This window comes from Ostrea edulis, chromosome 1 (genome assembly GCF_947568905.1).
Source record: "Ostrea edulis chromosome 1, xbOstEdul1.1, whole genome shotgun sequence".
Lineage (NCBI taxonomy): Eukaryota > Metazoa > Mollusca > Bivalvia > Ostreida > Ostreidae > Ostrea > Ostrea edulis.
In genome coordinates, this window is record NC_079164.1 from 112,169,899 (window position 1) to 112,184,898 (window position 15,000).

General features: G+C 38.2%; 2 protein-coding genes across 2 annotated transcripts in view; one reads left to right on the forward strand and one right to left on the reverse strand.

Annotated features, from left to right (window-relative positions):
* Positions 1 to 2,725: 2,725 nt before the first annotated feature.
* LOC130048703 (D-aminoacyl-tRNA deacylase-like) lies at positions 2,726 to 3,292 on the reverse strand. Its single transcript, XM_056145731.1, has one exon. It carries the CDS (start codon positions 3,290 to 3,292, stop codon positions 2,726 to 2,728), a length of 567 nt encoding a protein of 188 aa, XP_056001706.1.
* A 6,195-nt stretch (positions 3,293 to 9,487) lies between these two features.
* The window catches only part of LOC130048705 (vascular cell adhesion protein 1-like), a 20,355-nt gene continuing 14,842 nt past the window's right edge, over positions 9,488 to 15,000 (forward strand). The window contains exons 1-2 of the mRNA XM_056145738.1: positions 9,488 to 9,584; positions 9,952 to 10,248. Of these exons, the coding sequence (XP_056001713.1) occupies positions 9,488 to 9,584; positions 9,952 to 10,248 (394 nt within the window). The remainder of the gene's footprint in view (positions 9,585 to 9,951; positions 10,249 to 15,000) is intronic.

Genomic DNA, 15,000 nt, shown 5'->3' on the forward strand with positions numbered 1-15,000 from the left:
CAAGGAGCTGGATAGTAATGTCCTGTAGATGTGTAATAAGGTTTTGGAATTTTCATATTGGCCCCAGGGGGTAAATAGGGGCCGAAAAATGACGGTTTTTTATCACAAAGCTTATCACTTAAACTCCATCTACATGTTTAGGAGTAGTCACATGATATTCTAGGAGCTGAATAGTAATGTCCTGTAGATGTGTAATAAGGTTTTCCAATTTTCATATTGGCCCTAGGGGGTAAATAGGGGCCGAAAAATGACGGTTTTCTATCATAAAGCTTGTCTCTTAAACGTTTTCTATCATAAATCTCCATCTACATCTTTAGGAGTAGTCACATGATATTATAGGAGCTGAATAGTAATGTCCTGTAGATGTTCAATAAGGTTTTGGAATTTTCATATTGGCCCCAGGGGGTAAATAGGGGCCGAAATATAACGGTTTTCTATCAAATAAGCTTGCCACTTAAACTCCATCTACATGTTTAGGAGTAGTCACATGATATTCTAGGAGCTGAATAGTAATGTCCTGTAGATGTGTAATAAGGTTTTGCAATTTTCATATTGGCCTTAGGGGGTAAATACAGGCCAAAAATAACGATTTTCTATCACAAAGCTTGTCACTTAAACTCCATCTACATCTTTAGGAGTAGTCACATGATATTCTAGGAGCTGAATAGTAATGTCCTGTAGATGTGTAATAAGGTTTTGGAATTTTCATATTGGCCCCAGGGAGTAAATAGGGGCCGAAAATGACGGTTTTCTATCACAAAGCTTGTCACTTAAACTCCATCTACAACTTTAGGAGTAGTAACATGATATTTTAGGAGCTGAATAGTAATGTCCTGTAGATGTGTAAGAAGGTTTTCCAATTTTCATATTGGCCCTAGGGGGAAAATAGGGGCCGAAAAATGACGGTTTTCTATCATAAAGTTTGTCTCTTAAACGTTTTCTATCATAAATCTCCATCTACATCTTTAGGAGTAGTCACATGATATTCTAGGAGCTGAATAGTAATGTCCTGTAGATGTGCAATAAGGTTTTGGAATTTTCATATTGGACCCAGGGGGTAAATAGGGGCCGAAAAATGACGGTTTTCTATCAAAAAAGCTTGTCACTTAAACTCCATCTACATCTTTAGGAGAAGTCACATGATATTCTAGGAGTTGAATAGTAATGTCCTGTAGATGTGCAATAAGGTTTTGCAATTTTCATATTGGACCCAGGGGGTAAATAGGGGCCGAAAAATGACGGTTTTCTATCAAAAAGCTTGTCACTTAAACTCCATCTACATCTTTAGGAGAAGTCTTATGATATTCTAGGAGCTGAATAGTAATGTCCTGTAGATGTGTGATAAGGTTTTGGAATTTTCATATTGGCCCCAGGGGGTAAATAGGGGCCGAAAAATGACGGTTTTTTATCACAAAGCTTGTCACTTAAACTCCATCTACATCTTTAGGAGTAGTCACATGATATTCTAGGAGCTGAATAGTAATGTCCTGTAAATGTGTAATAAGGTTTTACAATTTTCATATTGGACTTAGGGGTAAATAGGGGCCGAAAATGACGGTTTTCTATCACAAAGCTTGTCTCTTAAACGTTTTCTATCATAAAGCTCCATCTACATCTTTAGGAGTAGTCACATGATATTATAGGATTCTTGACCGTGAATGACCTTCAAAGTGGTCAAGGTCAAAGGTCAAGATCACTTTCTCCTCCACAACGTCTTAGGTGGTTGACCTTGAACAATGGGGTCAAGGTCAAAACTCAAGGTTGCTCTTCAAGATGTGGGTCTCCACAAGTGACACAACATTGAGTATGTACATGTACGTCATTCCAAATTAAGTCTATATCCCATTCCTTCACGGGATTCAGCATGATGGCTATCTACACCAAGTTTTTGCGAGACACAGATAGATGACCGATACTTAACGCATAACTTGGAGAAACAGTCTCCGTGGGAAATCTTTGTCAATGTCAAGGAGGACTGCATGAATCAACCAAGTGCCAATTTACATATCTGCCCAATGTTCAACATTAGGGCACCGGTACTAATCTTTAAGCAAAATACAAAATTGACACTCTACACAAACTGATGATACCCCCCTCCCGCACACACACACACACACACACACAGAAAAATTAAACTATTACACACATACACAGAAAGAGTTAAACATGTACATTTCACCTTCTGTATTATTGTAATCCAATAAATGAATAAATAATAATTAAAAAAAACAACAACAAATAAATGAACAAGCTAGACTTGCCTGATCAGGAATGATGCAATATTGTCGTAATAGTCGAGTAAATACCTGACAAATCCCTCCAAATATGTCCTTTAGACAGGCTGTGTCAATAGAAGCGTCTGGCAAGATGGCGGGTCAGGATATCAATATATCGTTAGATAGATCGTACGCAGATGAGTCGGGCTGTGGTACCACACTCCTCCCCTCCTTGTAGAGCCGATGATGTTCATTGGCGACTTAATACTATATTAGCTTTACACTATGTAAAATCCACCCCCAAACATTTCAACAATAGGACATGGAGTATAGTAATAATTGAATTGTCCTCAAGATATGCGAAGACCAATATGCAACAGCAAACATCAGATAACAGAAATCATGCACTTTTCCTAAGTACATATATATGAAAAATGTATGTACAATCCAAAATGAGGTCCACAAAGAAAAAAAAATTATAACAATAAGAAGACTGGCACCATATATAGTTAGTGGGCTCGATGAACATAGATCTCCATGGCATTAGCGTTGGCTATCTTCAACAGAAGGGATGCCGGCATATTCCTTATAAAGGATACTTCTTTGGCCAAGGAGAGAATATTCCAAGGATGATTGAGGCGGCATCCAGGAGCAGGAGGAAGATAGGGGGCATCTGTCTCAAGCAAAAGCTGCCCCGGTGGTATTAACGCTACCATCCTCGGGTCCTGCACGGATTTCATTGTGAACCCAAACTTGACATGGGTCAATTCCCTTTGCCACTGCCGCAGCTCCTCTAACTCGCCAATGAAGCAGTGTCTATGAAAGACACGATCCAACATATCCATCATGTGTGTGGTAGCGAGTGTGTGCACTGCTGCTTCACCCGTGCCATTGTCTCGGCAGTGTAGTATGACGGGCTTGCCCAAGTCACGAGCCATCAGAAGCATTTCTGCAAGAAAGTCCAACTGTTCTTTTTCCTGATCTTGAAACCCGAGGGGGGTTGGGTTCTGCGCATTTTGTGTTTGACTGGCCGATGATCCTGAGTGTTTATCTTGTGTGTTACCGCTGTTAAGCATCCAAGGTCAAGATCATGCTTTGAAAATATGTCCTGGTATTCCACTAGCAATTGTCTAACATGGCACTTTTCTGTGTCACTGAGTTCAGCGACTGATCTATTGTACATGTCAGTAAGATGTGCTGGAAGTGTGTAGTCCTCACTGACACCAGTCTGGATAGTTCAGATACGAAAAGCGCCACTGTCTTTTAGACAGACTCCATGTAAACTTCAGCCTCTCCGACTACAGTTCCTTGTTTGATATTGACGTTTGTATTGGTATCATTTATAAAGTTCATGGTTGTGGTACATCCCATTCCTAAGGTATGTGAACCTAGAACACCAAATTTCAGACAAACTGGGGAAACAACATAATCACCAATAAATGGGTTGTCAAGTTGGACTGGTACTCGGGCTATAGAATTGGGTGGTATACACACTGTTCTCTGTACCCGCACCTGAGAGCTATGAAGCCCTTCATGTAGGTTATATATCAACTTGCAATTGGCTGGAAATGTTTTGCCTTCTAGAGATAATGTTCCCTCTTTTATGTTGATAATCCCATGATTGGCCTCCAGAAAGTTCAGTCCAATTATCATGTCATCTTCCATTGGCACAGCACAATAGTCCCAGGATACATGTAGAGTGTCAATTTCAAAAGTGGTATTTTTTAGTAGCCTGCCATGCACAATTTGGGATCCTAATCCTTTTAATTTCATGAGCTCAGCAGTGACTAGACGATTCTGTGGAATTATGCGTTCATTGATAAGGGTAATCATAGCCGCTGTACCAATGATGGCATTTAATGGTTTCCCCTCCATGATGACATCAAGCTTAATACTTTTTCCTAAAGTTCTTCTTATAGTTATTAACTGATCCTTTAGGCCGCTATCATCAAGGGTCAAGTGAGGGACTATAGACTTGACCCCTTCCCGTTTAAATCATTGGATTTGAGATGTTTGTTCTCCACTACAGTCTTGCTATAATGTCCACTCCTGATTAGGGAATTGTAGCGCTGACTTCTGGTTGGCGATCTAACTTGACTTTGTGTTCTCTCAAGAAACCGCCCCCGCACAACTGGAGAACTGGGTAGGGTATGCTGCCTACCAATTGACTGCTGAACAGTTGTGGTCAACTTCTCAACCATGCTAGCAAGATGACATATTCGCTCGTCCAAGGAGGATCTGCTGCTATCTTTCTGTTTAGAGAGCTTTGGTTCAGCCCTACTAGGAGAAAAATCACTTGTTGGGGACCCCTCCCTGCTTGGGACTAAAACTTGGCGTTGAGCAAATGTAGTGGCTCTGGTACATCCTCTTGACCCATACAGGGCACGATGGTTTGCGATAGCAGTTCTTACGTATTTTACGGCTTTCTGTAGTGTTGTTGGCTCTCTATCCATAGCTTTCATAGCAGCTTCTTTATCTCGACAGCCTTGTAAGAAGGTTTCCGTTGCTATCTCTTCAATCATGTTCCCTTCACAGCTCTCATAGCCATCTAGTGCTAAGAAGTAAACACGCTGGGCAAATTCTTCCACGTTCTCATTTTCATATTGCTTAGTGAAGGACAGCTGACGACGAGCAAGGATAGGTACCTCTTTCCTGCTGAATCTCTGCTTTAACTGCTGTTTCAGGTCCTTGTAATCACCATTCTGGTTTACTTTCCTGGCGTACTCTAGGGCTACGTCACTCAAACAATCCAGGAGGCGGAAAGCTTTCTTATGTACTGACCATCCCCGATGCGCTGCAATCCGCTCAAATTGATAAATAAAAGATTCCCAATTTGGACTCTCAGTACCCTTGAATACTGGCATTTTTTGAACCTGAGGATTTTTACTTCTGGACCTGCTGCGTGAGATTTGAGTCCACTTTGACATGGTATTATCATCTGAAGAACTGGAAGAAGAGGATCTCTGTCGTCTGTTCATTTTTGTTTTCCTACCCCTGTCTTTCCCCTTGGGAGTCACATACCCCACCACACTGGATTCACTTTGGGGTTCCAGAGACTTTGGCTTTGACATTCGTTTTGTGGCAATCGGCTTTCCACTGTTTATAACCTTAGTTGCAAGAGGCTTGCCATCCTGTCCGAAACTAGGGTTTAAAGGTATCGGTGACAAATCCTGGAAAGCAACGGCTCCTAACTTCCCAGTAAGGGGTGTACTTGTTTTAGGCTTGGCTCCTTTGAATGGATCCGTTATATAACCTGATGAAGGAATAACAGAGGTCAGTTTATCTATAATAACTTTATGTTCCTTTTCTTTATCCGACTGCTTGGCTGGTGTTTGAACTGTGCCCGTAGTAAGGATCACTGTCTTATCCAAGCTATCGTCCGTGTCCTGAAGTCCAGACGTCGGTGCACTAGGTGTTTTGTACACTGGGGATATTGACTCATCAATTTCAGATTTCAGGACAACTTCCGATCTTAATGTTTGAACCTACATCAGCATAATCCTTATCAATCTGAACACCTACATCTTCTGATCTTGTTTCTTTAACTTTATCAGTCTTCAAATCACACAGTTCTAACATCTCAGTGTTTAATACTGTCTTCCCCTCATCTCTCACACTGCTCTCAACAGTTTCTTTAACAGCGGGTCTGCTCGACGTTTTTGCGTAATTACCTCTCCCTGATTTCAACAAGTTATCCCTAATTACTTTAATTTTCTATTCAATATCACTATATCTTCATTGCAAATTTCATAGAAGCTGTGATCAATCTAAATACTCACTGCCCAAATTCCCACGTGCATTTGTTTATTTTTTTTAATTTTTTTTTTACGTTATGAAACAAACTCATTTTATAGATAGGTTGTACCATTCATGTTTCGTACGATCCAAACACCTTTCAACAGCTAGTTAATGTGTGCAATTCACAAATATATTTGCTGTTTAAATGAAGTATTCCCAAACTGCCCTGTATTTTTTTTTTCCATATAGTAAAATAATAGCGAGCGCAGCGAGCCAGAGCGAAGCGCTGGCTCGTACTGCGAGCTCTAATGACTAGGTAGCAGGGGACAGTTTCGCACTATAGGCCCGGGCAACTTTTTCAAAAAATGGAATTACCCCGTATTTGAAGTGATATTACATGTGTAAAAATGTATACAATAATTTTAGGATGCATTTCAAATGTAGCTGGGTGCTTAGTAAAAATGTTGATATACAACATGTAGGTGTCACCATGATTCCTAGCATATAGATGGGTGCAAATACGAAACTAAGACACGTGGTCAGTTGCTGAAGAAATTCCGGTGAAAACATGCAGGGTCTAGCAAAAGGTCTGTAGCTGTGAGCTTTTTATTCATTTCTAGTAGGGTGAGATGAAGCTGATTGGTTTCATTAGGTATGAGTGCAGGAGCGTTTGCTGAAGCTTCTCCTTGGGGCTTCTCAATGGTGACAACACCTGCTTCACTCCATGCTGTCCATTGTGCGAGTGTAATTTGTGTCACTTCTGCCACATCGTTGAAAGTAAAGTTTTCCTTGGATTCCCTAAGCTCAAGAATTCGTTTAGCTTTAGCATTACCAATTCCTTACAACGACTTTAAATCATTCTCAGAGGCTTTGTACAAGTTGATTGGGTTATTCGAAGCCATAATTTATACAACTTACTTAACTATCCAATATAACTCAGAAAGAGGATAACAGAGTGATAGCTAAGAGTATGAGCAGAGCCAGTGACCCCAATATCTAATGCAAATGCAACCGTATGGTTGGGAGTTATAGCTAAGTAATAAATTGGAGTGAAAATTATCCCAGGTAACAATAGAAATTAATCTTAACCTTATTTCATAAATCCAAACAAAATCACTATCAAAATTCTGAACAAAAATTCTAATGGCACGAAATGCGCGCCGTAAATTTGGTAATAAAAACAGCGGGAAAATATGATCACGTGATCTTACTTTTCGGGTGTAATATGTAGCTCTATTATAGAAATTAATCTGCTTGAAACATTAAAATAACGTATTAAGTATAGATAATGCAAAATGATTACAATGTCTATTGATAACATTTAAATATTTAGTCGTTCTGAACTCTCTAATGAACTATCAACAATTGCCAACACGAGGTTCGTGAAAGGCACGATAACTTCACAGGAAATTACAGATTTTATTTAATATGAGTAACTGCGAAAAGCGACTCGTCGTAGATTCCACAGCTACCGGCGACGCCAATGTCGTAATAGTCGAGTAAATACCTGACAAATCCCTCCAGATATGTCCTTTAGACAGGCTGTGTCAATAGAAACGTCTGGCAAGATGGCGGGTCAGGATATCAATATATCGTTAGAGAGATCGTACGCAGATGAGTCGGGCTGTGGTACCACACTATCCTTTGTTCAGACTCTATACTCAGGAAACATTTTCTTTGTGCCTTTGCACAGCCTCTTAAATCCAAGTGAACTCACTGAAATGAGATCCATGTCCACACATGTACACAAATCATCCAACGAGGAAATGCGCAGCTTTCCCTCCTGTCGTCCGTTTACTGCATCCTCAAAAGTGAAACTAGAAATCCCCGCCAAGGAACTCTCTCATATGTCACTGTTTCGGATCCTATAAAAAAGCCACTTTATCAATGTACAATGATCACCATCATGCATTCAAACACAAGTAAACAATATTGATATCATTCAAACTCCATTATTTTTTCTCTTTAAATCATCAAGTATTTTAACCCTGGTCACATTACCTTCGTAAATATTTTGCTCACTGAAACGTCATGCCGTGTCAAATGATCAATTGATCATAGATATAATTACAGGGTGGAAATGTGGTACAGCATATGACCATGGCCGATCATCAAATTTTATCACATTTGTATGAACATGTAATTGATTAATTTAAAAAATTAAACCTGTCGTAAAAAATACACACTGAAGTAACTACGACGAGTTGCAGAAAACCTGGATACCAATTAGGGTGAAGTAGATCTTACAGAAGCGGATGCAGGAATTTTTGAAGTGGGGAGGGGGGGGGGGTCCAGCACTTGATCTTTTAGATACTTTTTCACAACGTCCATTCGCTATCTATGTCTGATATCGCAAAGAAATGAGAGAGAGAGAGAGAGAGAGAGAGAGAGAGAGAGAGAGAGAGAGAGAGAGAGAGAGAGAGAGAGAGAGAGAGAGAGAGAGAGAGAGAGAGAGAGTACTCCCAGTAGGCTGGGGGCGGCCTAGCCCCCAGAAGCTGTAGGGTAAATGGTGCAACTCCTGCATTCTGAACATTTCCTGGCGGTACTTCCTTTTCACTTTCAAACTGTCTACTTCTTAAACAATTTTTTTTATATTACATATACTTTTTAAGAATTCCTTTTAAAAGCGATACTTGCATCTGACGAAAATATCGTAAATATTTTATCAGTGTGTCGTCTTATTTATCCTAGAATTAAATGATAATAATACTGCTGTTGATAAATTTGAATGAAGCAATTAGTAGTACATATACATGTAAGTATCTACCTTTCATATCATTGGACTCAAAGTCTCGTTAAAATTGAATAATTCTTAAACTTGTTGGTTCTCCAAAGGGGAGGGGGGGGGATGGGGGTCCGGACGCCCTTGACCCCCCTTCTGGATCCGCCTATGTCTTATGTGTTGTTTCTGCTAGGAACTTTTATTTTTCCGATTACAGTCACTTGCCCTTCATAACCACCCCAATGCGAAGTAATATGAGTCCCGTCGGTTTTATTGACAACGCAATTTCTTTCTTTTTTTGAAATGGTAAAGAAGTTCGATTTATTGACACCCTCTCTCTCTCTCTCTCTCTCTCTCTCTCTCTCTCTCTCTCTCTCTCTCTCTCTCTCTCTCTCTCTCTCTTCTATGGTAGGCAGTCGAAACGGTATGTAGTGAAAATGTAAGTTTAAACGATGAATTCAGTCATGTTTTGAAGATTTGGTATATCGAGGTTTGGCTTTAAGTACGTACCTTGTTTGAATAGCGTTAGGCCTAGTTGTCAAATTACTGAGTCAACTTCTTCATCACCTTTTGGAACTGAGGATGCAATGACGTAGCCAAATCACGCTGTGGTTTCTTTGCTAGTTAAACATTAAAGGATTCAGCGATATAAAAAGCCCCCCCCCCCAAATGAATCGACAGAAATAAATATACGTGTATCATCCAGTGCTAGTTAATCTTTTATTTAACTTGTGTACATTAAAAATAATTGCCTACAAATATTAGCAGTATCATATTTAAAAACAAAAACAAAACAAAAAAACCTACAAAGATGTCCCACAGAAAGGGGGTGGTGCCAATCCCAGGATTCCCCTCTGGATCCGCCATTTGGACAGAGAGTATATTTAACGGCAAACACTTATGTGTGGGTATTACTGTCTCATGATAGCATCTAGTTTTGTTTTGTCTATGAATAACTACGCTTACCTAATCAAGATATGGGGCTCGCGCGGGTGTGATCAGTCAAAAGGGGATGCTTACTCCTCTTATGATCCTGATCCCACCTCTGGTATATCCAGGGGTCCGTGTTTGCTCAACTCTCTATTTTGTATTGCTTATGGGAGTTATGAGATTGATCAGATCACCGTTCTTTATCTTCACCTTTCATGTTTTTGTGCAGCTTTCATAACTCTGTAATCATTTCTCTTTCTACTGAAAAATTTTCCCTTGTTAAGATTTAGCTAGCAAAATGTAAATGGAAAAATATGAGAAAGGTATTAAATTTGAATTAAATAGACACACCCCCTGCTGCCCCACAACTGACAGCTGATGGATCTACGTCAGTGGATGAAGGACAGTCCATTACATTACGTTGTACCTTGTCTACGCTGGGTAACCCTCACATCACGTGGAGCTGGGTGTGTGGAGATGACACACTGACCACTGGAGTGACCAATACAGGGACCCAGTCAGTGCTGACATTGACATCAAACAGAAGATACAACCAGAGAACTTGTCAGTGTAGAGCCACAAGTCCAAGACCATCATTGTCGTATAACAGGACGTCAACAACACAAACCATCACTGTGTACTGTAAGTACATTCTGTAAATTCTGAAAGTGTACGGTTACTCCATCTTCATGTGATTTATCAATAATAATGGTGCAAAGTAGAAAAACTTTATTAATTTCCAATTGATATATATAGTTCAATCTAATCAATAAACAAAAAACACCTTTTTAAAGATCTAGATAAATAGAACGATAAGTAAACATAAGGAAATTTGACATTTTCATTAAAGAGCATTATAACATTATATTATAAAATTGTTAAAATGACGAAATTTTAATTTCAACAGTTTCAAAAATATGCCACTTTATGAGTATATGGATTAATTGTGGATATTGGGAAAATCTAGACATAATGTGCCAAACTTGGCACAGAGTATATCCTTGGGTGAAGGGCTTTCAAGTTTGTTCAAATGAGTGGCCATGCCCCCTTCAAAGGGAAGGAAATCAGGAAAATGCCAAATTAGGGTAGGGTCATTTAAAAATCTTCTCCAAGAACCACTGGACCAGAAAAGCTGATATTAACATGAAAATTTGTACAAATCATGGCCCCCGGGGGTAAGATGGGGCCACAATAGGGCCACATTTAAAAAAAATGTTGGTTTGCCATAGCCTGAGGGTTATAAAAAATATTGGGTCGGTCGGTAGGGCCTTTTTTTTTTTTTTGCTGAAAATATATTGAATATCAAATCTCGGTTTTTATGGTTTGTGTTCTTTGATGAATTAACCTTATTACAGTGAATTACTTGCAGAACTGTCAGAAACCTCTCTAATAAGTGCAGTTTTACCTTCATGGACAGGAGTAGTTTGTGTATGGCTCATATATCATTTTGTTATTCTGATATGTTATTTCTTTTGTGGGTGTTTGTTTTCCAGGTCTTGAATATGTCCATTGTTTTTTTTAAATTTGTCTAGAGTCTTGGTTGCTATGATTTTACTCTCAATGGCCAATGTAACATGCATGTATTATGCAACTGAAACTTGGTAGCATTGCTGTTGAACGAAAACATTATTCGTATAAACTCAACATAATTTCATGTTCAATGATGTTGGTCAAACAATTTTTGATACATTAAATCCGTGCTCCGCGGTACCTCGAATTACTGAAATGCCCGTGGTTTACCGAAATGCCTCCAGAAATACCGAAATGCCCATTAGAACTAACGAAATCCCCCTTGAATCAATTTTTTAAAGTTAAATTGAAAGATTAGGGAATGATTCAATGTGTAAAATACCGTCTCTGAAGAAAAAATAACATAAGATTTTCAATAAAAAAAAGTCTTGTTATCAGAATTTGTGTTAATCTAAGGAAGGTAACTCATGTTATTTTTCTTTGATTCAGAAGAATGAAAACTTTGTTTGGGGAACATAGATATGCAAAATCATAACTCTTATAACAAAATAGAAAATGGGAAAAAAATATATTATTAATACCAATTAAAATAGAAGTGAACATATAAATGGCACTCGTTCCTTAAGTAAAGGTTGATGCAAAGTAATTAAAAAAAAATTTTTTTTTACCCAATATGTAAGAAAAATATTACTAAGCATTATAAAAGGAAGAATCGAACACATTATTAAACCACACTTTAGTTTGAATATTTGTAATATGGAGAAAGTTTCTGATAACGGAAAAGGGTTTCCCTCATGCATTTTATGTAAGAAAAGAACTAAACCTAATGCCAGGAAGAAATGTGAAAGTGTTAAAATAAGCAAATTCTCATGGTGGATGCCAAACTACAGATGTGTAAATTCACCTCTTGATTGATATAATTCTTATTTCTATTTATGTGAAAATTAGGTTCTATTGGTGAACCCCGCTTAATTTCCTTTGCACATTAACCAAATGCATGCGAGGAGGGAGTTTGGTTCTATTAGGTAGCACTATCAAAATAAGATTTTTTTAATAAATGAATTCATTTCATAAATTTCTTAGCCTAATGTGAAATAATTTATCTCCATATGACTAAACTAAATGTACATGTACGGCTACTTTTGTAACAGTTTCCCTATTAACCCCCCCCCCCCCACACACACACACACACACACCATGAATGTAACTATAGCAAAACACAAAATTGTATGCAAACAATTGCAATTGATGTGCAAAAATAAAAGTGTGAAACATACGATTAAAATGTTTACTCACTGTCCAAAATTGTACATGTAGCAACATGTGTCTTTTACAAATAACAACACTGCTGTCCGAAGCCTGGCTGTCATTCTTTTCAGCGTGTTTACATGGACATGTGGGATAATAATACCCCCCTCCCCAAATGATAAACACACACACACACACTAAAAAAAATCCGCAAATTTATAAAAGATTGTTGAATGAAGTGATCAATACGCAAGATAACTACATGTAATATTTAAAGACACATACATGTACATATAGGCCAATAGATCTTATTCAACGGTTGGATCCACTGTGTTTTCGTGTACATCCCATGAGCAGGATTTTGAGAAACATCCCCTGAAAACTATCGCTCTGTGCAATAAATGCATGGTTATACAGTTAAAATATCAGGACTTATCTTCATATCACTTAAATAACGAAGATAAGTAAAGTGGTACTGAATTAATATCAGTGGCGGATTTAAGGGGGGGGGGGGGCAGCCGGTGCGCGCCCCCGTAAAATTTTCAAATTTAAGATAAATCGTGGTATCTTGTTTAGAAAAATGTACTAAACAAAGCTAAGAAGCAATAATTTCTTCCACTTCCGGAGAAATAAATGACAAAATCTTTTGATTTCTTGAATTACTTTATTAGGAGAACTTATTTTTTCCAAAAACCTTTAAAATTTGCGTCATTTTATTAATTTCACCTCATAAAAAATGATAGAAAATAGTACAAATGACTAAATAGGAGACATTTCAAACCCTATAAAATATGTAAAATCCAGACCCCCTGCCTCTTAAAGTGCCCCCCCCCCTCCCGTGAACACAATTCCTGAATTCACCCCTGAATATTACTTTAAAACTGTTGAATGGTTGTATATATATATAAAAGAGAGGGAAGGAGGTAAACAGAGAGAGGAGAAAGAGATGTGCGAGTAAACTATATGTGTGTGTGTGTGTTGTAGGAATTAACATAGACAGATTTAAATATGTACAATATTATAATTAAATTGCACTGAATACTGTTTTTGTTTAACTTTGATATCTAGAAAACTTTCATGTAAAAGTATATGAAACGTAACATTGCAAAATTGCAAAATTGTGACGTCAGTAAAAAGCTGGCCAAAAACAATGGGTACTTTGAACGTCAATAACTAAAAAAATTGAAATGATATCGGAAAAAGGATAACATTTGAAAAATAGATATTCTTGGCTTCTGCATGTCCACGAGAATAATATTAAGTTCTGACTAAGGACCATTTTTGGCTATTCGTGGCTCTAGTTCTTTCAAAACGTTTTATCATAAAAGATTAACACATATAAATTTAATCTGCATTAATGTATATAATTAGAGGGGAATTTCTATACTTTTCGGTGGTATTTCGAAAACTAATTCCTGAAGGCATTTCGGTAAATTGCGGGCATTTCCGAATATTCGGGGCACCCATTTACATTTTCATCGGACATAGTTGTTGTTTGTGTCCATAATTATCGAATGATGCCTCGTCGGATAGATAAAATTCTACCAGTATGCCATGTGCCGAATTGATCATTTGAGTGCTTAAAATTGCAGCGATTTACAAAACGCCGCAAAGAACAAAACTAAAAACCAAACCAAACGCATCTTCACAAGTCCAGGACTATTGATTAGTTACCTCGTTACAAAATAAAAACAACACGCAATGTTCTTGATGTTAAGAAAAGTACCCCACGAAGACCATTGTTTACTTTCTGTTTTTGCTCTTTCCAAACTTGCATCTTAAACGAGGAATTTCATTGGATGATTTAATTTTAGCTTATTGCGTCATCCCCTGTCCCAAATCCGTGTTTTGAATGGTGACTGATGCAAGCATGGTACGAGGTAACGAATCAATAACCCTTGATTTGTGAAGATGAACCAAACACGGATAGGAACTTGAAAGAAAAACAGAAGTTGGAAAATCGAGTGAAAAAAAAAAACATGGCCGAAATTATGTCATTAAAAACTTTCCAGTCGGGGGGTTAAAGATGGGTCGGTCGCGCGATGGCAAACAAACTCCTTTTTAATTTTGGCCTAGATTTACATAGAAATATATCGGGAAAATCTTTAAACATCTTCTCAAGAATCAATGAGCCAGAAGAGCTGAGATTTACATGAAAGCTTCCTGACAAAGTGCAGATTCAAGTTTGTTAAAATCATGGCCCCCGGGGATAGGATGGGGCCACATCAAAGTTTTACATAGAGATATATAGGGAAACTCTTTAAAAGTCTTTTTCTCAAGAACCACTGAGCTAGAAGAGCTAATATTTACATGAAAGCTTCCTGACATACATGTAGTGCAGATTCAAGTTTGTTAAAATCATGACCCCCAAAGGTGGGTTGGGGCCACAATAGGGGATGAAAGTTTTACATAGAAATATATAGTCAAACTTGTCTCAGCGGCCACTCTCGTACAACAGCCACTCTCAATTCCCCCTCGATGATTTTTATGCCCCCGAGATCGAAGATCGGGGGGATATTGTTTTGGTCCTGTCTGTCATTCTGTAATTCTGTCTGAAACTTTAACCTTGCTAATAATTTTTGAACATTAAGTGATAGAGCTTTGATATTTCACATGAGTATTCCTTGTGACAAGACCTTTCCGTGGGTACCAACATTTTTTACCCTGTGACCTTGA